This window comes from Triturus cristatus, chromosome 8 (genome assembly GCF_964204655.1).
Source record: "Triturus cristatus chromosome 8, aTriCri1.1, whole genome shotgun sequence".
NCBI classification, from domain to species: Eukaryota; Metazoa; Chordata; class Amphibia; order Caudata; family Salamandridae; genus Triturus; species Triturus cristatus.
The window spans coordinates 324,074,986-324,100,011 of record NC_140591.1 but is presented as its reverse complement, the minus strand read 5'-3'; the positions used below and the strand labels follow the sequence as shown (position 1 = coordinate 324,100,011).

At 44.6% G+C, this 25,026-nt stretch overlaps 1 protein-coding gene across 5 annotated transcripts in view; it reads right to left on the bottom strand.

Moving 5' to 3' along the window:
* Nucleotides 1-25,026, bottom strand: part of WASF3 (WASP family member 3) — a 182,948-nt gene that overhangs the window by 86,831 nt on the left and 71,091 nt on the right. For all 5 annotated transcript variants that reach the window (XM_085621619.1, XM_085621617.1, XM_085621618.1 and 2 more), the window contains 3 exons: nucleotides 18,289-18,431; nucleotides 6,574-6,708; nucleotides 2,935-3,088 (listed from right to left, as the gene is read on the bottom strand). In XM_085621619.1, coding sequence (XP_085477745.1) covers nucleotides 2,935-3,088; nucleotides 6,574-6,708; nucleotides 18,289-18,421 — 422 coding nt within the window. In that variant the 5' untranslated portion in view covers nucleotides 18,422-18,431. The remainder of the gene's footprint in view (nucleotides 1-2,934; nucleotides 3,089-6,573; nucleotides 6,709-18,288; nucleotides 18,432-25,026) is intronic.

Sequence of the window (25,026 nt, the reverse complement as noted above, 5' to 3'; positions counted from 1 at the left end):
ATAAAAAAAGTAAAACTGGCTGACTCTAGTTCTAAAATCAGGACTTATGTGTGAGCACATGTCACCATGCATGCACGCGCATACATCATGACGTAGCAGGATTTTACCCCTTTTTTTTTTTTTTTAAATACACTTGTAAAAAGTTTTTTTTTTTTAAACACACCAGCAAATGTCCATCTTGAGTGGTAAATCAAAAAAGAAATAAAAGATGCAACAAAGTACATGGTAAAGAAAGGAGCAACCTGGTGTGAAATTGCAGCTGTCACTAGCTGTAAAGTTAAGAACAGAACTCCAAGAAATGGGACAGGAAACAATGGAGGAGCAGGGATGTAAGCAGCTGAATACTGCCAAATGATGGGGAAAACAATAGTGAGAAGGGCTAGAGAGCAAACGAGGAGCTGGGGGCTTTCAAACATAAAAAAGCATAAGAAGCTGAGCAGGTTTGGTGAGACCTGGGCATTTACAAATGAGGCACCGGCCCCACTTCCAACCCCCAATTACCCCCACGCCACACACACAAAAGTGCTTCTACAGGTCCTGGCAATAGAAATTGTGGGACAATTGATTATGTGCCAAGTCTGGACAGATACTTTCCCTGCACTGTTCAAGGGCGGAAGCTAACCAATCAATTTATTGGATTTTATAGTTTAGTAAGGCACCAATCCATCGCCTCATTGTGACTTTGTAGCACTCAGAAGCATAGTGTGGAAAGCACTTGGAGATGTAAAAATACAATTTCATCATACTTGGTGTCCTTGTTTACCATCAACTGTCACTTTACTCAACTTATGCTGCATCGTACCCTTCCCTATAAGGTGAGCCACACAGGCACATGTGCGCTCCAGGCCAGATGACCATGCAATGTCTCGTTGATGAGCCCTACTGCTCACCAGGCAGGCCCATACCCAGGTGGGTTCACATTATTTTTCCTTAAGGGCTTCCTAGGGATTAGATCAAAGTCACGAAACTCCCCATGGAGAAAAGCTGCTGGAAGCATTAATCCCAGCTCAAGCTGCACACAGGTAGCTATGATCCGGGAAGGCAGCCCTGACTCCTCCTGGTTTCTTGAGCCCAGTCTGTGCAGGTCACAGGGAATCTGCTTACATCTTCCATCTTGCCTCGTCTGTCCCCTGAGCTGCAGACAGCCTCAGCCCAGCAGCTGCCATGACCAAGTCCCGCCGTTCTGCCCGTCTGTGTAAGGAGTTTACTCGCCGCAGGCAAATCGTGGTGTCAGACAATACGCCAGCTCTGCTCACTGGTGCAGGCGAAGGGGCCTGGAGAACTCCTCCTGCTGGAGTCAGCAGTGGATTTGCTCAGAACTTAGTTTATTTATATTCATTTTATTTTTTTAAGGTCACGAATAATCCCCGAGGGGATCTCTCGGCGCTTGAGCAGCTCTTACAGGACGTGGCCGATGAAGAAGTTAGAGATCAAATAGCCAGGTTTTCAAAGATTTCTTGAAGGAGGATAAGTTTGGACAATAGTGTAACAGGAGGGGTAGTTGATTCCAATATTTAGGGGCCAAAAAGGAAAATGAGCATCCCACATACCTAGCTGTACGAATACGCTTAGGGCGTAAAAGTAATAGCTTGCTAGATCTGAGAGTTCAAGTGGGATGTACGACTCCAGCTTATTTCGAAGATATTGTGGCCCATTTCCGTGCACAGTTTTAAAAACCAAACAGGGGAGTTTAAATAGAGAATGTTTTTTGATGGGAAGCCATTGGAAAGAACGTAACAAAGGTTCAGAAGGCGTGCAAGGCGGAAGGTTGCAGACAAGAAGGACCGCTGAGTTCTGCACCACCTGAAGTCTGGAAAAGAGGGCTTCATTCATTGCGACCAGCAGAGAGTTCCCATAGTCCAAGCAACTCACTACTAGAGCCTGGACTAGGGTTTGTCTGGTCTGCATAGGAACCCAGTGAAAGGTTTTCCTAAGCAAGCACATAATGCCAAAACATGACTCGTTTGGGCCCACTGTGGTGAGTGATCTTGGGCAGTGGAAGGACCGCCTCAGGCACATTCAAGGAGCTCCCACAGGGCGCAGTACTACGAACTTGAAAAAGGCTCAAGTTGACCTACGAGTACCCTGATAATATAAAAGGAAATGGGGCACACCCGATATTGCCCAGGAATCTGGGTATTCAGTATTATAAAAAACAATAGTTCCCTTAAAAACACTTAGCAGAACACTTTTAGAATCGATGAGTGGGCTGCTAATCAATGCTCGCCCAGCAGACCCTGAATTTGGAAACAATTTCTTTAAATATAAGGCACAATAGTGGACATCCATTCTCAATAAATAATAGCCCATAGTCAAGGACAATGGTATTTACAAATAAAGTATACTGACAAATGAATAATCAATATACAGTGTTCATAGGAACACCACATAAACAAACAAGTTCTTTGGAAGAATCAAAGACAGGTGAGGCGGGCAGAGCAAACGTCCCTCTGCCCGTAGCGCTTCTTAAATCTTTTTCTGTTAATCACAAAATCAAAAACAGCAGCACCAGACTTAGAAAGTCTTCTCTTAATGGCCTGAATGTCCTACTCAAAATACACAGGAAAAGTAGTACGAGTTTTTGAAAAGCCCATCCTAAAGAATATTTTCTTCAACAGTAATTTGTCCCCGACCAGATCTGCATCTTTTGCAAGGATAAGTTCAAAAGCAATAACCAGGATCCAATGCTGGAGACGTTTTACAGCCCTCAAAGGCGATGACTGGACTACTGTGCCCCAAAATGAAAGTTACCACATAGTTTGTACATAGACAAATTCCTTGAATTCATACAAAAAATGTAAAAATCACTATTTAGAAGGGAGGTGTCCCCAGAACACCTTTTTTGAATTGGTAACCTCAGCCTTTGAGCATTATATTCTTAAATCACACCAACTTCATCGATTACCAAATAAAGACATGTCCAAAAATTCATACCTGTACGATGAAAGAATGTTCAAAGGAGGTGGCTTGTCACATGTATTGTAGATATCTGTAACTGGGTTAGGGATACTATTCTTGGACACCACTTGCTGATCTTGAATAGTGGAACTTTTGAATGCTTTCCTCATATTGATATCTTGCAGCGAAACTGTAAAAACAATTTTAAAAAACATCTTTCGTTTCAGAGCAATACTTAATTCCTAACTACTAACAAACAAGCATAGCTACAAATAATAGAATTACATTAAAAATACCTCAGTGCTGTTTGCTAAAATTAAGTAACATTGTGAATACACAAACAATATTAAAAGCACTTTAACACAACGTACACTTACAAAATAAACTGAAATTGGACATTAACGAGTGATATACAGATTTAATTTTTACTGTGCAACTTTGCCCAGGCGGTTTATTCTATTTTGTGCGAGTTATAGAGATTTAAAGTACAGTTTGTATTTGCTTTCGGGATAGTGATTCACTGGCCCTCCTCTGTAACCAGGGTGGGTGAACCCCAAAGTATGGCCTACAATACATCATTCACGAAGAAGAAAAGAAGTTTGAATTCTGTTTTGGTCCAGGAGGCACACAAGTTTATATTGGACTAACACAACACCCCTAGAGTTTTAGGATTTAAAATAATCCTTTTTAAAAAAAAAAAAAACATGGTTTGTTGGTTTTCTTTTAACAAAAAAAAAAACTTGCACAGTCAAAGGATGTTGAATACATAAATGGAAGTACATCAGCATTGAGCACTAATCGGATTGGGCCCAGCAGGTGTAGGGGGTCAGGCTCATAGTAGTAGTGAAAGGGAATATCACAGGGAAGCCCTGAACTGTGGATAGTATTCCCACCATTCCCCCCAAATCTTAATTTGTTTCCCCGCACAGCCCCGGTTCCTGTAAACTGGGTCTACAGCCACAGCACTTTGGTTCATGCCCCGGATCCATCTTGACATTGGAGGGGCTGCCGATGGCCTTCAGTTGCGAGTTGTATCCCGCTTACTCATCACTTGACACAGTGCAACCAACATCTCATCGCCCGGTTTCCTTCCCAACTGGCCTGAATCCCCAGGAGAACACTTTTAGGGGACTGATCCAATGGGATGTCAATCTCTCGCACGAGGTGGCTAACTTGCCATCAGTACTCTTGGGTGAGTGGTCACTCCCAAACCATGTCAATGAAAGAGCCCGGTGCACACCACATCATCGAGTACAAGCTGGGAACGGGGTTCTTTGCATGTGGTACAATTGAGCTGAAGAATAGTAAAACCTGTGAAAATATTTGAATTGAACCAGTCTCACCTGTGCTGAGAGGGCTGACTCGCGAGCAGCCATTTTAGCACCACAGTAGTCATCGTCGTCAAATTGTTTGATGTCTGCTATCCATTTGGTTCAGAGCTCCACGAAGGGACCAGGCATATTTTTGACTAAGGTTCGGTATAAACCAGATATGCCCTTATTCTCAACTTTGGTCAGGGTTAGCTTCGCTAAGTGGCTGAACGGAGGTATGGGATTCAACCTGTATTTTTATTTGTCATAGACATGCTTTTATTGCAAGAATCAGAAATAACTGGGACTTCTGTAAGTTGAAGTCAGCTGTCATCTGTTTAGGATTTCATGTGATTCGTGGTCCAAACATCCCCCAGCTTGGATATACCTATGACATCTGGGGGCCTGCCAGCACAGACACTACAACGATCCAGTTACCGGACCATAGGGGCGTTTCTTTGGTCAGTTTCCTATTCCATGACACCCACTGTACCAACTGTTGATGGTTATTGTTGTAGAGAGTAGGAGAGAGGCTTTGGGTTTCTTATAGGATAGCTGCACTAATACGCCATGGGATTCCAGTCAATACAACTTGATCCGAAGTGCCAGATTTTCCCGGATCCCAAACACCCAGACATGGATAGGCAGAGCTTGGGCAGCCCAGTAGTAGAGCCGTAGGTCCGGGATTCCCAGTCTACCCAAGTAGGGTGTTTGGAAAGATGTATTGATCACCACTCTTGAGGCTGGGAAGAGGGATGGGGGGGGATTCCAAAGGAAGGAAGTTAGATTAGCTGTAAACGTTTTGAAGACATGGGAAGGTATTGAAAAGTGGGAATTTTGCATTATGTAGAAGATTTGAGGTAGTGAGATAATTTTAAACAGAGGTCTTCTACCCGTAATAAGACGATCCTTTTTGAGATACTTCACTCAAGAGGGATGTATACGAACCTGCTGTGTGAACATATATTCACTACCTATAAAGAGATAATTGAATCCTCCAGAAGGGAACACCTAATGTATAGTCTTTCTATCCATTAGGATATATTTACCATATTTACTGTCCCAAAAGGTTAGCACCCTAGCCTTATGATGATTCTGTAGAGGTCGAACAACAAAAGTCTTTTGGGAAGATTCGACCCTAATAAGAAATGAGAACTGGAATCAAAAGCGGTTTTAAGTTCGGAGAAATGGTTAGCCATCAGGACTATCTCACTACAATGATGAAAATATATGACGGATTAACAGAGAATTTGCTCCATATCAGCACTAAATAGCAGAGGAAACGCAGCATTAAAGAGAACGTATGAGTGAGCTCCACGACAAGAAATTGCAACCTACCACCTGAAACCAAAAAACTCAAAGGATTGGCAGTAAATTATGGAGGACACTTACTTAACCACTAAAAAAAACAAAGAAGTAACAACAGTTTATTTAAGAAGACATCTCCCCCTGCAAAAAAAGAGAGGACTGCAAAGAACGGCAAAGGGAATCTTAAACCATACATGGCTTGTTGTCCCCATGTATGAGATGAGGAAAAGGCACTGGCCACTGTGTACAGTATAAGTTTACACTAGGTTTGTTTTGGGTTCATGTCCTATGTAGAAAACACAGCCTAAGGTCCATCCCTCCCCAGGCAGGCTTGACTCCTTTCCATTTCAGGGTCTAACAAGATAACAAGTCCTCCCTCTAGCCTTTACCATGCACTTCCAGTGGCCGTTCGAAAACTGAAAGCAAATGTTTGGGAACTAAACATCAAAGGTTTTTTTTTTTCTCAGGCATCTGCTTTTAAAACTGAACGTAACACCAGAAAGTGGAGCCCTGTGATAGTGGACAGCATTCATCCAAAGTCGTGATTCACATTGCCATGCCAGCTGCAGAAAGAAATGGGAATTTGTACACAGCAGAAAGATTGCAAGAAAGACACGAGGAGAATAATAATTATAGAAAACACCACCATGGAAAGAAACCTAATTGGATGAAAGGGTGTGTGTAAAACAATAATGTAATAGAAACAAATAGGAGAATATAAATTGCTTATAATTTTAGAAACGGACTCTGGACTGATGTTAAAGACAGGGGCCGAGGGTTTGGTGCTAATTATGGACAAGGTCTCACAGTGATGCAGAACGGGCTGCATGGCTGTTCTCCATCCCAGTTTGTCACCTTCTCACCCGGGCAGGACCGATGAAAGGGATACCCTATATTCACCTCATCACCGTCAGCTATTCCCAAGCTCACTGTACAGCAGCAGTCGCAGATGCCAAGCCAGCTGAACACTTTCAAACAATGAGCAGCGGCCGCGGAGGAATTAATTACTGTGCTTTTACCGACGGCTGAGCGCGCGCGCACAATCAGAACTACGCACCCTCCTCCACCGTGGAATCCAGCTGGGTCACTTTGACAGCGAGCCGATCAATCCTGTCCTGAAGAGAGTTCGCGCGGACGTAGAAGTGGTTCGCCTCATTAAACAGCTCCCCAAATATGTCCTCGGCATGTTTGCCTGCAGAGAGGAACAAAAGGCGGGAAAGATGAGCGGCTGGAAAAAGACACATGCGTTCTACTTTCAACAAACACTCCAGTTAAAACAACACTTAAAATGGCACACACGAAAGACACAGGATCCACTCCCTTTCAACAAAAGAACCCAAAAGGCCATATATAGTGTTTTATTATACTATAATATATTACATTTTACCTCAATACTTTTCACCCAATAAAATGTCGTTTTCAGGCATCCTAGTTTAAATCCAAAAAGAGCGCTCTAGCCTCACATTAGCAATACTCCATCACAAAATGAGACATTACTTTCGCAATGTCTAAGCTTAAACATCATATAAGCAACACCCTAGTGCGTGGGCATCACCTTATTTTGAGACTACTTCCGTGCCACAAAGGCTGAGCCACATGCAATGTTTGACCAGTGTGCAGTGTCTAGAGTGGGGAGGATGAGAGGGTCAGTGAGGAATCTGCCGTTAGAGTCTCTACTAGAAAAAGTGTTACCAAAGATAAGTAACTGAAGATTTTTCACCTTGGTAGAGATACCCGAGCAATACCTCACCAGAGGTGGGTCTGCGAACTGGCCCAGAACAAAAGGTCCTGGAGCACAGAGAGGCCAAAATGTCTTTCTTGAAGGTCCCAATTTTCCCTGCAGTAGTGTCTCATGAACATATGGAGGGACACCCACGTGACTGTTTGGCAGATGTCCAAGACAGGTACCCCGCATGCTAACACTATGGTAGCGGCCTTGGCTCTGGTGGAACAGGCCCTCAAATGTTCGGGAGGCTGCTATTTAGCTAATGAATAGCAGATCTTGACACAAAATACAAGCTATCATGAGATGGTTCGATTCTGCACCACCTTGCACTTTTTCGCTCCAGCTGATCATTCAACTTATTTTCTGTGATGCGATCAATGTAGAAAGAAAGAGCTCTCTATGGGTCCAGTCGGGGAGTCTCTCCTCCTCTTTAGAAGGATGAGGCAGAGCGAAAAAAGATGGCAGATTGATGGTCTGGCTAATATGAAAGGAAGTGATCACCTTTAGCAGGAAAGAGGCATGTTTCAGAAAAAAAGTTTAACAAATATCAAGGTGGAGAGAGAGAGGAAAAGTACTGGGGCCAGTTCACTTCCCCGTGAATGTATGTATACATCAAGGAGAACTAGCTATGAGGAAGGTGCTCCTAGTGTAGGTTTGTATAGGGAAACTCATTTGTTATACAAACATACACTAGGAGCACCTTCCTTATAGCTAGTTCTCAGAATAAAGTTTGTCTGGGTAGAAGCTGGTACATAGAGGGTTAACAGTGCGCATGAAGCTTGCTGACCTTCTGGGCCAATGTAATGGGCACCAAGAAAGCAGTCTTGATAGTTAAGAGTACAAACAACCAATATGGTCAAATGATAACCTTTAACGGTGCCCAGGTGAAGGCCTTGCTGGACTAAAATAACACAAACAATAAGACCTCAAACAAGGAGGGTGAAAACGGGTCACCTTGGAGAGGAGCACCAAGCCATAAATTTGTCCCAACAGCAGACATATACAGTCTTTGTCGAAGGACGCCTAGCTGCCAAGATGACGTCATAGATCTCGAGAGGCAGATCAAAGGCATTTAACTGTGGATGTACAATCTCCACGCAAGGATGAGGAGCATGCGTTGGACGGTGTAGAACTCTACCCTGTTGCTCTAACAGAAGGTTCTTCCGAAAGAGGTAGCCTGATCAGAGAACAGAAGTTCATGCTTAGGAATTCAGAATACCAAACTCTCCTTGCCCAGGCCGGAGCCACATAGAGCGGACAAGGGTCTGGTTATTCCTGATTTTTTTGAGAATTTAGGGCAGGAGCGGTATCAGTGTGAAGACGTTCAGGAATGCCAGGTTCCAGTCTAAACGGAACACGTCCTCAAGAGAGGACCTCTTTGGAAATGCCAACGTGCATAAGTGACATTGCACAATCTTGGCGATGGCGAATAGATCGATCAAGGTGCTATCCATTCTCGGATGAGACCTTGCGCCTCCTCCATATGTAGATGCCATTTGTGATCTGCAAGACATCATTTGCTGTGCTTGACCGCCCTGGCGTTCAGAGATCCAGCCAGGTGCTGCACAACCAGGAAGATGTCCTGTGGCTGGTCCAATTTCCAGGGTCCAGGGCAGACAAGACTTGAGCCAAGTTGAGCATCTTGAATTTCTCATTCTGCAGAAAGGCTTTAAGAGGGTGCAGATCTAGTATATGATGGAGTCCTCTGTCCTTTGTCGACACCAGAAAGTATTGATAATTGCAACTACGTCCTATTTCTGTGGCTGGCACCCCCTTGATGGCTCCTTTGGCCAAGCAAGCCTGCACTTCCTGACGGAGCAAGAAGAGATGGTCCTCCGTCAGCTGTTCTGTGGGTGGTGGCAGAGGAGGAGGGGTTTCCAAAATGGAAGGGCATAAACCCTCTATATAATTTGGAGCACCCACTTGTTGAAGGTTGGGGCAGGAGGTGCCAGATCCTGTCACAAACAGGATGACCGTGTTGGGTGCTCGCTAAAGCAGCTTGGAGGCTGCAGCAGGGTGGGGGACTTGATGATACACCGTGCAAGACTCCTGCATACTTTTTGGGACCCACGCCTCCGTCCAAGAAAGGGCTAGGTAGCCTGCTTGGCTGAGAGGTAGTTTGATATTTCAGATGCCATTTGTGCCCAGACTGTGGCTATGGAAAGGGTGATCGGGAAGCCAGAGAAAGGCCCAAGGACCTAGCGGTGGCTTAGCTTTCCTGAAAAAACTCAAGCGTTGAGTCAGCTCTGTCGCCGAACAAGTGGGAGCCATCTAATGGCATGTCAATCAAGGATGATTGCACATCCCTGGAAAACCCAGTGAAACGCAACCAGGGGTGGCCATTGAGCATCACTGTAGAGGTCATGACCATACCCAGAGTCTGTGGTGTTCAGGTCGCACCTGATGGTGAACTCAGCCATCCACCAAGCCTTGGTTCACATTAGGGTAGCCCTCTTCAGCAAGCATGGAGAGCAGCTGTGCAACTGAGTCCCATAATGCATGGGAGTATCTGCCCAAGAGGCATGCAGTGTTCACTGACCACAAAGCCAACGTGGAGGAAGAGAAAATGTGCTTGTCAAAAGCATCCCGCCTCTTGAATTTCCTATCTGGTTGAGTGGAAGGGAATGTGTTCGGGTTAACATTGGTTTTGAGGCCTGTACCACCAAGCTCTCAGGGGAGAGATGCTGGGAGAGGAAGGCCGTGCCCCCTGGGGTGGGATGATGTCGACAGGCAATCATGAGGTGTACAGGAGCGCCAACGCAAGGTTTAGCCCAGGCACCAAGGATAACATCAGTGAGGGTTTCATTTAAGGGGAGCACATGTCCCGCACAGCTCATTCCTGGGTGAAGCACCTTTGTCCAGACGTTGGTCTTGACCTTAACCACAGGCAGTTGTAGGTCAAGGCTCTTTGCTGCCATGAGCATCACTGTTGTGAAGGATGCGCATTCCTCTGAAACAGGGCCTGGGAGGGAAAGCATACGAGAGTCGGCAGGAGGTGTCCAGGTCGCTAGCGTCACCCAGCTCCCTGTACCAGTTTTATTTCTGGTTAGGGTCATCCTCAAAAGGACCACACTCTTTCTCATCTCAGGGATAAAGGGCTTGTCCAAAGACAGCAAATCCAGAGGTTGGTGTAGTCTGGTCGGCACCAGGGACGACGTCAAGTGGTCTTGACTCTGAGTCAGAAATACAGATAGGTTTGTTGTCCCGCTTTGCCGGAGGCATAAGGGTTAGTAGAGCCAAGGCACTGGACCTGGGGTGGGTATAGGCAGCTGGATCAGGGGGGTGGATCCAGAGGGCTGGACTGGTGTCGATGGCAAACATGGAGTTTGTAACCCAGCTGTGGCACCTCATGGCTCTGTGGGGTCCAAAGACGCCAGAGGGAGTCGGTTGCCCAGAGATGGAGTGAATGGTGTCTTTTAGTGGGTGGGCATCGCTCCAGCTCCAGGGAAACCAGAGTAGGGTGGAGTGCACCTGGATGCTGGCTCTGGAGGTGGCAAGTGGGAGTAGGACCTAAAATCACAGTAATTGCATGGTGAAGCGAAAGCTTTTTTTGTGCTTCTTGGACTTGCCCGACTTGCAGGAGGAGGACTTGGAACATGAAGATGATCATCCGCAGGAACGGTCCCAAGATCTACCCTGGGGCAGCCACACAGCCAGGGGCTTGATCACCTGCTCATGAATGACCTTGGGGTGCATCGACTTGCACTCAACGCAGGCCTTGGGGCCGTGGCCCAACTCCAGGCACCAGAGACAGACCAAATGGGGATCAGACACGGACATCTGTCTGTGACATTACCGGTCTGAGGGAGGGAGGTTGCTCCCTCTTGTTCATTCACATAAAATGTAAGTAAGGGGGGGATGTCATGCACCAGCAAGGCGGCGCAACCTTCTCCCAAAACAGAACATGCTGAATGTCTATTTGATATTGTTGATTTGCGACCATATTTTAATGTTCTTGTATTGTAGGAGTTGCCAGCCCCCATTACCATTCTGCTCTTTTATGTTAGACTGTTTTTTAGTTACTGACTGCAACACTTGGTAGATTAATGTGGTCTCTGCAGACAGCCATATAACTTGCATGTCCTATGATAGAAACACAATAAGATAGTCCAGTAAACTAGTGAAGATACAGAACTGGAAGTAAACATTGACTTGTCTAGCAATACCTTTGACAGTACCGGCAGGCTTCAATTTCTGATACAAAGCTCAATCATCGATAGTTTATTGGAAGATATTGACACTTACATTATGGAGAGTTAGCAATAGCTGACTCAATCATTGATGTTTGATTCGATATTTAAAGGCATCAGCAGTTCGTAAACTCAGACACAGGTTATCCCATATTGAGAATGAATGCCTCTCGATACAGTATGGATAGTCATCAGTACTTGATACAGTAATAAATAGTACTGAAGTTCCTGGTTGATAATACTGAATAGAGTGTTACTAATAGCTTGTGTAACCATCAATAATATATTCAGTACAGGAAGTCATCAATAGTTGCTATAGAAATCAGAAGGTGATCGAAACTGGAGAGTCAACAATACTTGATTCACTGTGGAGAGTTAGCAGTAACTGATGTATTTTTCAGTCACTGGTAGTTATAGTATTTACACACCTCAGCAGGCAGTACAGTACTGAGAGTCACTGATATTTGATACAATGGTAACAGTCTATGTTCTGCCTACCACAGTGGTGATAGCAGGCCTCAACTGGGCCAAAAAAACGGTTTGGGACAAGAATGTTATACATGTGGGGCGAGGCATGTACCGGTCACCCATACTGCCGTCCCAGCCAGGTTCCTTTAAACACATGTTGACTGATCTGTTTGCTTAAAAAAAAAATGATTTTTTTTTTTTTGCATTGGCGGACATGCTGGTCTGGCACTACTGTGTGTATACAATAGGTTTGTTCAATAACGAGAAGCCAAGTATTCTTGAAAACCTGTGCCAAGTACAGAAATTAATGGATAAATAAATATTGACTTAGAAACATGAAAGTGTACGCCCATTTAATATTTGTCTTCTTCATTAACATAACTGACAGGTTGAGGCCTAATGTAATTCACTTGGAGTTTAGGATAACTTTTAACAATATTTGAGGTAAAGAGAAAGATTTATATTATATCCTAGTTTAAATTGGTGTCTATTTTAATGACAAATCAATGTTATGAGGCACATTTATGAGTGAAGATTTATTTAGGGCAAGAATATGAAGAGTGCTTATGTTCTAAACTGCTACTGTGAATAATTAAGGAATTGAACCATAGGCATGGCTGTATAAATCGGCAGTTTTTTGTAGCTAAAACTGCTTTAATCTAGTACTGGAGGACAACAGGTTTGTGTGCATGATTACAGGTATGTTGAACACCTTCAATTGCATAATTTATCATTAATTATTTTCTCTGCCAAGGTTTTGCAAAAAGGGCATAGAACCTTGTCAACCTAAAAATCATAATTTCATACAATGATCTCATATGATACATATCCTGGAAAGTATTTTAGTAGACAAACATAAATCCTTCTGTTAGCACGGCCAGAAAAGGGCTGTAGGTTGCCACTCCTTAGAATAAAAAATAAAAAAATAAAAAGAAGAGTTCCATATTAACACATAAAGGGCCTCATTATGATCAGACCCGGAAAGCTTCCAACAACAATGCACCGAAAACAATAGCAGAGCTTCCCCCCTACAACTTCATAAAGCAGGTAACATTCATTTACAACTGGGAGACAGCAAGGTCAAACCTGCAGCAAGCAAACAGCCAGACTCCGCTCCAACTCCAACACAGCCAGTCACTTTTTGCAAGGCAGAGAAGATAAAACCTTTCATGATAAAATGTACACTCTGGCAGAAATATGGCTTTTGACCTGCTAAATGCAGATCGGTTGAGAAGAGTCACTTTAAAATATAGCTCCCGAATGCATTTGACCCTTTATGGCACTCAGCTGCCTTTTTGGATAGGTGTGTGCTATACAAATACCACATCCATACCTATCTTCAAGCATCAATAGGTCATCAGTTTGTATCCCGATAAGGTCAAGCCAGACTAAAGTGATGGAGAAATCTGATCACTCACTAAGATTGCAAATCTGAACATGTACCAAGGATTATTGACGCATGGGGCAAATATAGCTATGTATTTTAGCCTTCCAAGTGATTATTTAAATTTGGGATGAGACTCAAGCTTTCAGATTGCAAATTTGATCATGCCTTCAAGATGCAGTGTTGGTGCACATCGAAACACGTACTAATGGTTATTGAGTGATGGGCAAAATCTAAGAACACAGTTAGAATTGCGGAGTTATGGGGCAAATCGCAACATGCATAATGGATAGAGTTCTCAACATAATAAGGCCATTTTTTGGCATGAGGTTGCCCACAGCCACATAATCATTGCCTGGGTACTTTTGTATTATGCAAAACATAATCTGGAAATAATAAAAGAATTAGGATAAAACAGCAAACTCTAGGGGCAAAGCCTTGACCTGGCTCACCTTCTTTCTAAAGGATCAGTCTTTCCAAATAATCTTCCCTCTATTCATATCCTCCTATAGAGCACTAGCATGTGGTGTCCCCCAGAGCTCTTCATTCAGTCTCACTCTTTTCAAGATCTAAGTCAGACCCCGGGCTGACTTAGTTAAATCCTTTGGATTTTCACTCGTGTCCTACGCCGACGATACGCAGTTAATTATTTATTTGCCCTCAAAGTCGGCACGTGACAGCGAAAATTTTAAAAACTGTCTAACAATTGTTGCTAACTGGATGCACGAAAATTCCTTAAAACTTAATGCCAGCAAGACTAAAATCCTTCTGCTAGGTAGACATACCCACCTACTGGGAGACCACTGGTGGCCATAAGTGCTAGGATCCCCCCCAAACCTAAATAAGTGGTTAAAAAACTCGGTGTATCGATGGATGATTCGCTAGCCTCAAAAAGCCACTGCTTTGAGATCTTGAGAAGCCTGAAATCCAACATGGGATTTTTTTACTTTACAAGTTCGTCAACTGCTTGTACAAACCTGTGTCATCTCATGCCTAGTCTACTGTAGTAGACTCTACCTTGGCCCCAAAGTATAGGTTTTGAACAAACTGTAGGTCGTCTAAAATTTAGCCGTAAGGCTTATATTTTACCTCCCTAAATTCTGTGCATCCTCTCAGCTTCTTACCAAGCTTTACTGGATTCCTGTTGAGAAGCGCAAAAAGGTTAAAGCACTATCCATTTTCCAAAAGATCCTTTATAAAAAAAAGTGCTAAGTCTGGCTGCTTTGATGCAATCTTATGCTCCTACGAGAGCTTTATGCTCTGCAGACTTGAATTTGGCTTCTATACCCTGCCACAGGAGAGCAAGAATGGGCGGACAGTCTTTCTGAGTTCTAGTCCCAACTTTATTTAACCCCATGCCACCTTTTCTAAGAAAGATTCAATACCACCTTGGCTTCGGGAAGCAACTAAACACCTGGTTGTTCTCCTCTTAAGCCTATCCTGCCTTTCTGCTCTGCTGCTGTCCTACTCGTGTATAGCATCGTGAAGCCCCCAATCGGGGGCAGCCTTGGTCTCTAGAAGGTTTTTTAACATAACTAGCAACTTCCCACAGTGCCAATACTTAGACTAAGATTACTTGTGATTAGTACAGGCACTGTCCTCCTCCACAACCATAGCAGTCTTCTTTTCACTGCTGTGGATGGAAGGGCTTGCTAACCATTTATATCTACACCCTATAACCAAACTTTTGCCTTCTGTCTCCCCCTCGCTGCCCGTCACTTGTGCCCGTATGTTTGCCCTCTGTCTCCTGCTCGTTGCCCCGGTTGTGCCTGGTTCCTCCAGATGCCCCCACCCGTTCCCTCCGTGGCGTCCCCTGTGGCCCCGCCCCCCTTGCCTTCTGCCTCCCGCCTCCCAGCTGCTCCTCCCTCCCACATCCCCATATATCGCGCCTAAGGCAAGCCCATCTGTGCCTGTCCATGCCTGGACCGCGCCCAGCGCCAGAACCCCTGGCCCCCGCGCCCGCCACGACGACTGCCGCCGCTACGATGCCAGCAAACTCCACGGTCTCATCCCTGAACGGACACACACCTGCTTCAAGGCCGCCAAGAAACGCACACACGGTCCCTTCACCTGCCGGAATTGCAGCTACACCTGCCTCAGAGCCGCCGAACAACCCGCCAAGAAAGACCTCAACCACCTCCAATGCATACTACTGAACAACCGCTCCGCACGCAAACACGCCGTCGAGCTCTGGGACCTGCTCGACACATCATCCCCAGACATCGCCTCCCTAACAGAGACCTGGATAAACGACTCTTCCGCACCCGACATCGCCATAGCCATCCCAGACGGCTACAAGATCACCCGCAGAGACCGCACCAACGGAGTCGGAGGAGGAATCGGCATCGTCCACAAGAACAGCATCAGGGTCTTGACCAGCACCGACGACACTCTCAGCACTGCCGAACACATGCATTTCCAGATCCACACAGAGTCCAACTCCCTCAGAGGCACCCTCGTCTACAGGCCTCCCGGACCCCGACCTCAGTTCAGCGACTCCATCGCAGACTTCATCAGCACGCAAGCCCTGACCCGCAACGACCATCACCTCATCAGGACTGCCAAGAGGACCTCCTTCAAAGACCGCCTTGTCAACAACGCACACAACAGCAAGCAGCTCTTCAACATCGTGAAGGAACTCTCCAACCCCAGCTCCAACACCAACGACATCCCGCCTCCGCAAACCCTGTGCGACTCCCTCACCACTTTCTTCCACCGCAAGATAGCAGACATCCACGACAGCATCAACACCCAGACAGCCCCAACAGACATCAACACAACAATCTCCCCGCACACCATCGACCACGATCTCCTGCTAGCCTAGACCAGCGTGAGCATCAATGACACCATCAAGACCATGAGCACAATCCACTCCGGCTCCCTGTCAAACCCATTCCCGCACCACATCTTCAACAAAGCCAGCAGCTCCATCGCACCCCACCCGCGCAAAGTCATCAATTTCTCCCTCGAGACCGCGACCTTCCCAGAGAGCTGGAAACACGCCGAGATCAACGCCCTACTCAAAAAACCCAAGGCAGACCCTAGGGACCTCCAGAACTTCCGGCCCATATCTCTGCTCCCGTTCCCGGCCAAGGTCATCGAGAAGATCGTCAACAGACCGCTTACCCAATACCTCGAAGAAAACAGAATCCTGGACTCTTCCCAGTCAGGGTTCAGCAGCAACCACAGCACCGAGACCGCCCTCATCGCTGCCACCGACATTAGGACCCTGCTGGACAACGGTGAGACCGCAGCCCTCATCCTCCAGGACCTCTTCGCCGCCTTTGACACCGTCTGCCACCGCACACTACGCGCACACCTCCACGCCGTAGGGATCCGAGACAAGGCTCTCGAATGGACCACCTCCTTCCTCTCCGGCAGAACCCAGAGCGTCTGCCTCCCCTCATTCCGATCCGAAGCCTCCGAGATAATCTGCGGCGTACCTCAGAGGTCCTCCCTCAGCCCGACACTGTTCAACATTTACATGGCCCCGCTCGCACACGTCGCCCGACAGCACAACCTCAACATAATCTCCTACGCCGACGACACTCAACTGATCCTCTCCCTCACCAAGGACCCTATCACCGCCAAAACCAACCTCCACGAAGGAAGGAAGGCTGTCGCCGACTGGATGAAGACCAGCCGACTAAAGCTGAACTCGGACAAAACGGAGGTCCTCATCCTCGGCTCCAACCATTCAGCCTGGGACGACTCCTGGTGGCCGACGGCACTGGCGACAGCCCCGACACCCACCGACCACGCACGCAACCTGGGAATCATCCTCGACTCAATGCTCACCATGACCAAGCAAGTCAACGCCATCTCCTCCTCCTGCTTCAACACCCTCCGCATGCTCCGCAAGATCTACAGGTGGATCCCGACAGATACAAGAACAACAGTCACCCAGGCCCTCGCCAGCAGTAGACTCGACTACGGAAATGCCCTCTACGCGGGAGCCCTGACCACGCCACGGCCACATCACCCCCCCACCTGAGAAACCTGCACTGGCTGCCCGTCAACAAGAGGATCACCTTCAAGCTCCTCACCCACGCACACAAGGCACTCCACAAGACCGGCCCAGCCTACCTCAACAAACGACTTTCCTTCTACACCCCTAACCGCCAGCTCCGCTCCGTCGAACTCGCACTCGCCACCGTCCCGTGCATCTGAAGAACAACCACCGGCGGGAGATCCTTCTCCCACCTCGCCGCCAAGACCTGGAACACCCTCCCACTTAACCCACGACAGACCCAATACCTGCTGACATTCAAGAGGCTACTCAAGACCTGGCTGTTCGATCAATAGCGCCCCCACCCAGTGCCTTGAGACTCTCACGGGTATGTAGTGCGCTCGACAAATGTTGTTTGATTGATTGATTGACAATGCAAAAGTCCGAAAGAAAGGAAGGGGAGTGGAGAGATGTACTCTGTCCTGGCTCCTTGACATATATCATCAAACAAGGACAACCCTTTATGCCCACATGGACTGAGGTCAACATATGAGATATGTACAAATGCCCCGTGGGATTCACTCAAAATCAGAAAGTTAATTATTTAAGGAATCCAATAGTAAATAACATCAGCATACAATAAATGTTAGAGAAAAACGAGTCCAGAACTACAGCTGGTTTTCTGTCGATTATATGCATTAGCAATATAAATGCATTCATATACGAGTGGGTGGACCAAGTGCAGACGGCACAGTGCTCCAACGTGAAACAATGTTTAAAAACACATACATTAGGACACTGTTTAAACCCCTGGTTAATCACACTATTTCTTGATATCAATCACAGGGAGCTGTAAGTTCCATCACAATCCCCGCTATTAAGAATTCAAACACAACCAAGGGGGGATTTTGTGGATGGTTCGACCCCATGTGAATTTAAGGGTCTACTTGTACATTTGACGGTCCAAAATACATACATACTTAAAAAAATTTTGAATAAAGCACATTGTTTTAATATATCTGGTTAGTACTGCCAAGATACCATTTCATACTTACTTAAACTGCTAAGTTGGCGAATAATTGCAGCAAGAGTACTGTTGGTAACGCACTCTAATTCACTTGTGATTCCGTCAGGCACCGCCCCCCGACAGAGGTGCCTTGGTTCTATGTTCCTCTTTACTAAAGGCATGGCTCAAAACCTGTAACACAAAAAACAGTGTTAGATTATCTCTAGTGCTTTAAAACTTACAAAAAGAAGAAACTTCAACTTGTAAACAAAAGAACAATTTCTGCTGTAATTATCACATCTAGCTGGTGTGGACGGTTGAGCTTTAACTAAACTCTGTATGTGCAATTGTGTTTTGGTCCATTTCCTTTCATTATTTTGGTTAAAGAGGACCAGAGTAGTTATTTTACATTTCAGTAAGTATTTTAGTTTTTCATTCTCTGGCTCGCTCCTAAACTTGAGTTTAGGATTCTTAATTTTGCCCTGCTTTCTCTGGTCTTTTTTTCCCCTTTATTCTGTGTGAGTGTGTCTTAAGCAATTCTATTTTTGCAACTCTTTCATTCTGTCAGACTCTATTTAATAGCCACTTTTTGTAGATCTTTCTTTGCAAATCTTTTTAGGTTTCGCCTGCTTAGCGCTTACAAAATCTCTTATAAAAGATTATTTTAAAAAATCTTAAAAGGGGCTTAGGGACCACCCATTACTTACCTTTACTTACAATTGTTTGCCTCACACATGATTCATTTTCTTGCTTCTTTTTGGACAGTGTGTTATATCCTTTTTAGGTATTAATCATCTTCTATGTTACCTGGCTCCTAGGTGCTCAGCCAGTGTGAGTGTTCTGAGTGGAGTGTTGGTGTGATGGAGATGAATGGAATGTTTGGCTGCCTGTGTGGTGAGGTGTGACAGCTGAAGATGGGCTGAGCAGCAGGCAGGCTGCTCCTGGTGCGGCTGCTTTACATGGATGCTAACCTGTAACTTAGCCTACTAAAGAAACTACAAAGATAGTCCTTGGCTAAGTCTGGTACATCACAGCACAGTGCCTCCTCCCTCATGCAGCTTCTTAAGAGCTTAGACCAAGTACTTCTTCCTGTCTGTGTCTGCTTGCCTGTAGAGGTACTTTTTTTATTTTGTACTGTAGCACTCCATCTGAGTGCATTGTTTTGCAGGCTGACTCTACCTGTAACTCCCACCCTGCCTATATTTGTTGTTGGTTGCCCCATCTTTTTCAACATCTCCTACCCGTCACTGCTTGCCCCCTCTGACGACCTATTGCTGTCCACAGATCCCCTCTCCTCCTCTGACCCCTCTTTCCTCCATTGTTGCTTGCCTCCCTTAGAGCGGTTTCCAATTGTCCTTCCTTGCTTCGCTTGTCACGAAGTTGATGTTTGGATTCTGCCCTAAATGGCGTGATCTTGCTTCACAGTTAATTAGTGTTACTGCAGACCCCTGTATGTATAAAGGAAATCTGACAAGGTGCTAACTATGAAGCTTGCTAAATTGGATGGCACGCTCTTTTAAAGCACCTTCAGCTGAATGAGGGTACAAACTGCCTTCACAGCCCAATTCTGATTCACCGCCTGCAGACTTGTCATTGCGCCGCTTTCCGGTGTTTTACAGTACACTGCCCAAATTAGGTTTTAATTGGCCCTAAAAAAAACAAAAGGTTACAGGCAGGTCAAACCGCTACAGTGCGCGTAAACACAAGAGCTACAGACTTTGAAACAGGGCAACCGGGTTCAAATCTGTACATCGGCTCAACTGAATCTTGTGATTCTGGGCAAATCACTTAACCTCCCTCTCTATTAGGTTTCTCAAAGTTTTTTACAAGTTCAAGTATTTTATTAGGATTTGGAACTCAAAGAGGTCCACATAAATACAAACAATAATGTGCACAAAGCAATATAGAGACACTTACAGTCAAAAGGATACAAATTTAAAAATTGCAGAAGGAAGCCGTGCGGCTTAGTACCATGCACAGCTTTAGAGACCCAAGAAACAGATCAAATGCAAAAAATGCAAAGGAATGGGTTAGGCGTTACAGTGCAATTCTTGAACAATGTAGGAAACTATTCATTCTTAATACAGTTCAACAGATAAAGAGTGCAAAATGGTAGAGAAAAACCGAACAAATGCAAAAGTAATTCATTCAGCTTTTCAAAGCAACACTAATGCAATACTTCTATTATAGAATAAAAAATCTTATTCACACAAAAGTAAAATAAAATACAGCTAAGATAACAATTTTCAAACATTTAAAAACATTTTTGAAAGTGTTCAAAAAATTTTCAAATATTTGTACAATCTGTTTCGGATAGAGGGGCGAAGAGACATTGACGAGCTTCCTCTGCCGAAGTTATATTATATTTCATGAACAATGGTCTTAACAGCTGACTTCGCAATAAACGTGTAGAAGGACAAAAATACCACATGGTTTAAATCTTGGACATAGTTCAAACAAAGGTCACATAGTCTCTAATCCCTAGGTAAACCTTCCCAAGATCCCGTCACAAGTCGTAGCAGAAGCAAATTCAACCTTAGTAATAAAAACATTTTACGCAAACCATGAGGAAGACTCAATGAAACATACAGTTGAGGTTCTTTACAATTACTGCTCTCGACTACAATTAGCATACTGAGCACAATGTAAAATGTCCCTTAAGTGACTTACTTCATAAATAGATTTTTATTCAGGTTTTTTAAAAGAAGCTTGGCGAGAGGTGCCTCCTCATTCTGTTCAACTATGAACATATCCAGAGTTTTCAAATAATTTGAAAAAAGGGCACTTCTTCCCTTCAAGTAATCAAATATTTCATGTTTTGGTGCAGCACGGGAAGAGCCCGAGCCACTATTCAATAAACCGTGACCTCGCCTTAGGACAGCTGCCATGGCAAACACAAATGTAGAGAGGAGCCCAAATTCAAGTCGAAGGGCGGATGGAGCAGCTGAATAATTCAAGTTACAAATCTGGTGCTAAATACGCCCTTCACCCTTCTGAAAGAAGGACCAATACCACTCCTCCATTACTTCACAGGTATAACTCAGAGAATGCAGGATTTTAATCTTGTAGACCGCAAGAACATGGGCAAAGTGCCTTGGCCCACAGCACTTATATAGTCTGTGAATGGCTGATGCTTGAGATAATGCCTTACTTCTACACCGGCTAATAAGATTTTTATTTAAACAATTGCTGGAACAAATTCTGCCAAGATATGGATACAACTTTACCAATTCCAATTTATCGGTCCCCAAAAATCAATATAAATCCTTCGCATCTCTACAACCCAGAGACCTTGCTCTTAGAAATGTTTATCTTTAAAAAATGTTTATCCGCATAGCTGCCCAGTCCAGAGAGGCGCCTCTGAAGTCCTATTGAGGTTAAATCCAATAAAACAATGTCATCAGCGTAAAGTAGAAAACCAACATTCATAAGTCCTAGTTTAGGTGGAACCCTTTAGTCTGCCCAACTCTACATGGTAGGTTTTGAGAGTAAAGAGAGAAAAGTAGGGGCGCAAGTAGGCACCCTGCTTCAAACCAATCTGTGACTCCACTTTGCTAGCCTAACCGTGGTTCCCTTCCATCAAGACCTGTTTCCAAGTGAAAGAGTGCAGGGCAATGATTAACCCACAGGGATCCCCAATGCAGACAATTTCGTCTACAGCGTCCGACGGTCAACCCAATCAAACACTGTGGACAAAATCGATAAAGGCAGAGTATAGAGCCATACCCTTACCCATGCGGTACTTTTCAATCAGTGTTTTAAGGGTCATGATATCTACGTTTCCACAGTTCTTGTGAAAGTCAGCCTTCTCGACCAGAACAATATTATTACCAAATGCCCATTCCTGAAGGTGAAGAAGAATACTCATGGCAAACAATTTCCTGATCGCATCCAATAGTGCAATATGCCTTAAACTGGCAGGAGAGGTTTTTGGACCTTTTTTATATAAAGGTGTAACCCGTAACAGTAATGGAACACAGGGCGCAGAAAAAGAGCCCATGCAGGCAGTTCTTATTTAATAAGAGATATCAGGAGTTCTACCAGGCCCATCGCATCAGAGGACCTTGCACCCTTACTAAAACCCTCTATCTCCTCACAAGAAGGCAGGCCATATGCATCAAAAGAAATGGCCTCAATATTAAACTCCAACTGAAACCTAAAGATAGAATTGAAGGTGCATACTGCAAAATATATTGGGCCCACTCCTTATCGGATATCGGAATGGACTTGGCCTTAATTCTAGAATCACAATATTTGGCTATTAAAAACCAATATTTGCGCAGGTCACAAGAAAAAGCAACTTCTCTCAACTTATTCCATGTCTGATCCTTCTCCTTCCTTCGTTCAGATGTCTTCAATCTGGTTCTTACTTGCATCAACTGGTTAATTTCCCTGTACCTCAATAATGACGGCAACTTAAACTGTTTTCTTTCAAATGAGTTTATATTACTGTTTACCTTTTTCACCGCCACAGGGAACTTAACATTAGTACTTCTATTTTTGCTCCCAAAGGTTCGAAAAAGGGACAACCGCTTTTCAAACCAGGGTATAGGGTTATGGGATGAGGTAGCGGGGGGCCTTAGCTTGCGGTTTTAATATGAGTAGGCAAATTCAGTATGTTATTACTCGATTAAAAAGAAGGACTCCCATTTTTTCTATTCTAGACTACGGAGTCATTTCTGGATTTCCAAAAGTCGGGCGCCTTCAGCTCTAAATCAATAGCCACCGAAAGAATATCATGATCATTCAAATCCATCTTCGATACCTCAAATGGAGTACAGACAACAAACATACCACCATATAGTCGATTAAGGATTGCCCTCAAGAGTAACGAAAAGTAAAAGATGCTGGGGGATCCTTTGGAAACCTGCAGTTTAGAGCAATCAATTCATTATATCTCATGCATTCTAGGAAACGTAGACCCCCACCTGTCTAATCTAACAACTCTGGGTAAAATGACCTCAGGGATACTCCATACCTCATCCAACTCAGAATTTCCAACGGTCATGCAGTTAAAATTCGAAATTTTGGCATTAAAATCCCCCACAATAATAATCAACAGGCTGTTTTCTGAGGTACTAATGTTGTGTACAAAAGAGAGCATAGATCAAAACAAAGAATTCATAAGACCTCCCAGGAGGGATATAAGCATTTACCAACAGGAATGTTGAAAATGGTCCCTCTTTAATAATACACAGGGCTAACAAACAGATGCAGAGTTTTGAGGGATGAAAAAACACCTTGGGATTCCTATTTAGGCCACTACTGAGTAAAATAGCTATACATCCACTGGTGTGGCCTTTTACGGAGGGTTTTGCTGCGGAGGGAAATACAAACTAATTCTCATATTTGAAGTAAAAATATAACCAAGTTTCCAGCAGGCAAATTATCAATGGACTGAAACGCCTTAGACAACTTAATTTAGAGTTAGACTGTCCCAGGCCCGCCATATGCCAAGAAAGGATTTTACCCAAATGGCTACCACTTCAGCATTGGAAGTTTGGCATTCCTTTGTGTGGCATTCAATACACCTGCAACCCAACTCCAGGGTGCTACCTCTTTTCCCATCCCAGAATCCCTGACCTACTGATCTTGATATCCCACAATGTTTATCACTATCCACCCTGTGTCTCGACCAATAAAGATTGTCGAGTCCTTCAAATCTGCAGCCCCTCTTCTACTGTATGAATCCTGAGTAGATTCCTGAAAGCCCCTGCTTGGGCTACCTAACTTAGAATCTGTGATCCTCTCAAATGGAAAAACATCAATGCCTTTTTCCGGAAAAGATCCATACTGCCCAAGATCGACATTGCAACAATCCTAGAGCTAAATGCAACCCTAGAACTCGGAAGATGAGCAAATCTACTTGTTATTAAACTTAAACTCAGGCCTCAATTTCTAATAAGAGCTGCAAAATGAAACTATTCTTGATCAAACAGAGACAAAATTCAAGGTATTAGAGAAGTTGCCTAAATCTGTTCCTCCAACAGAAATATTGTTATGTTTTGGCCCAGCACCTGAATAAGGCGGTTGTGCTGATGGAAGAAAAGAAGGAGCCTCCCCATTAAGTGTTCTAACAGACATGGGAGCAGTGTGTGGAGACAGTACCCCACAAAGGGCGACTAATTAAGATCTTTCGGAAACCCTCCAGAGCCTCTTGGTGGACGCTGCGACCTTCTTCTTTGGTGCTCAGCAATTTGACATTCACTGCCTGTACCCAATATCCTCTTTCACTAAACCCACTTTCATGCCGCCCCAGTTATTATGGACCGTTACCCCCATATGCAGAATCAACCACTTCTCCTGCCGATGGCAGTTTAAGATTGATGCTTCCAATATATTAGGAGAAGGGTGCATGCTAATTATTTTTGGTGAAATCGAGCTCTGGACCTGGATGTAAGGGAGCATTCTTTGGCACTTCTACTTTAAGTGGTTGAATAATGGGGACAGACTCTTCTATAACATTAGAGAACCTTATTTTTTTACTTACATTTCATAATGCGCCGAGATAGCTTCTTTTTCCCTTTCAGGTGTTTTACCTTGGAGCATCCCAGATGCACCCCCTTAAGGGGAAAACACCTTCTGTTGGAGGCCTGGGTGAATTAATACTAGAGTAATCATCTAAATGAACGTCAACACAAGAGGTGGGGGGCCTTTTATAAATATCGGAAACATGGGAAGGGGATTCTCAGTTACATTTGCACTTTGGGCTAAATGATATTGGACTTCAGACAAATTATTAAAAGAGGAAGAACAGGGAACATTGTCAACCTCCTTAGTGGCCTTG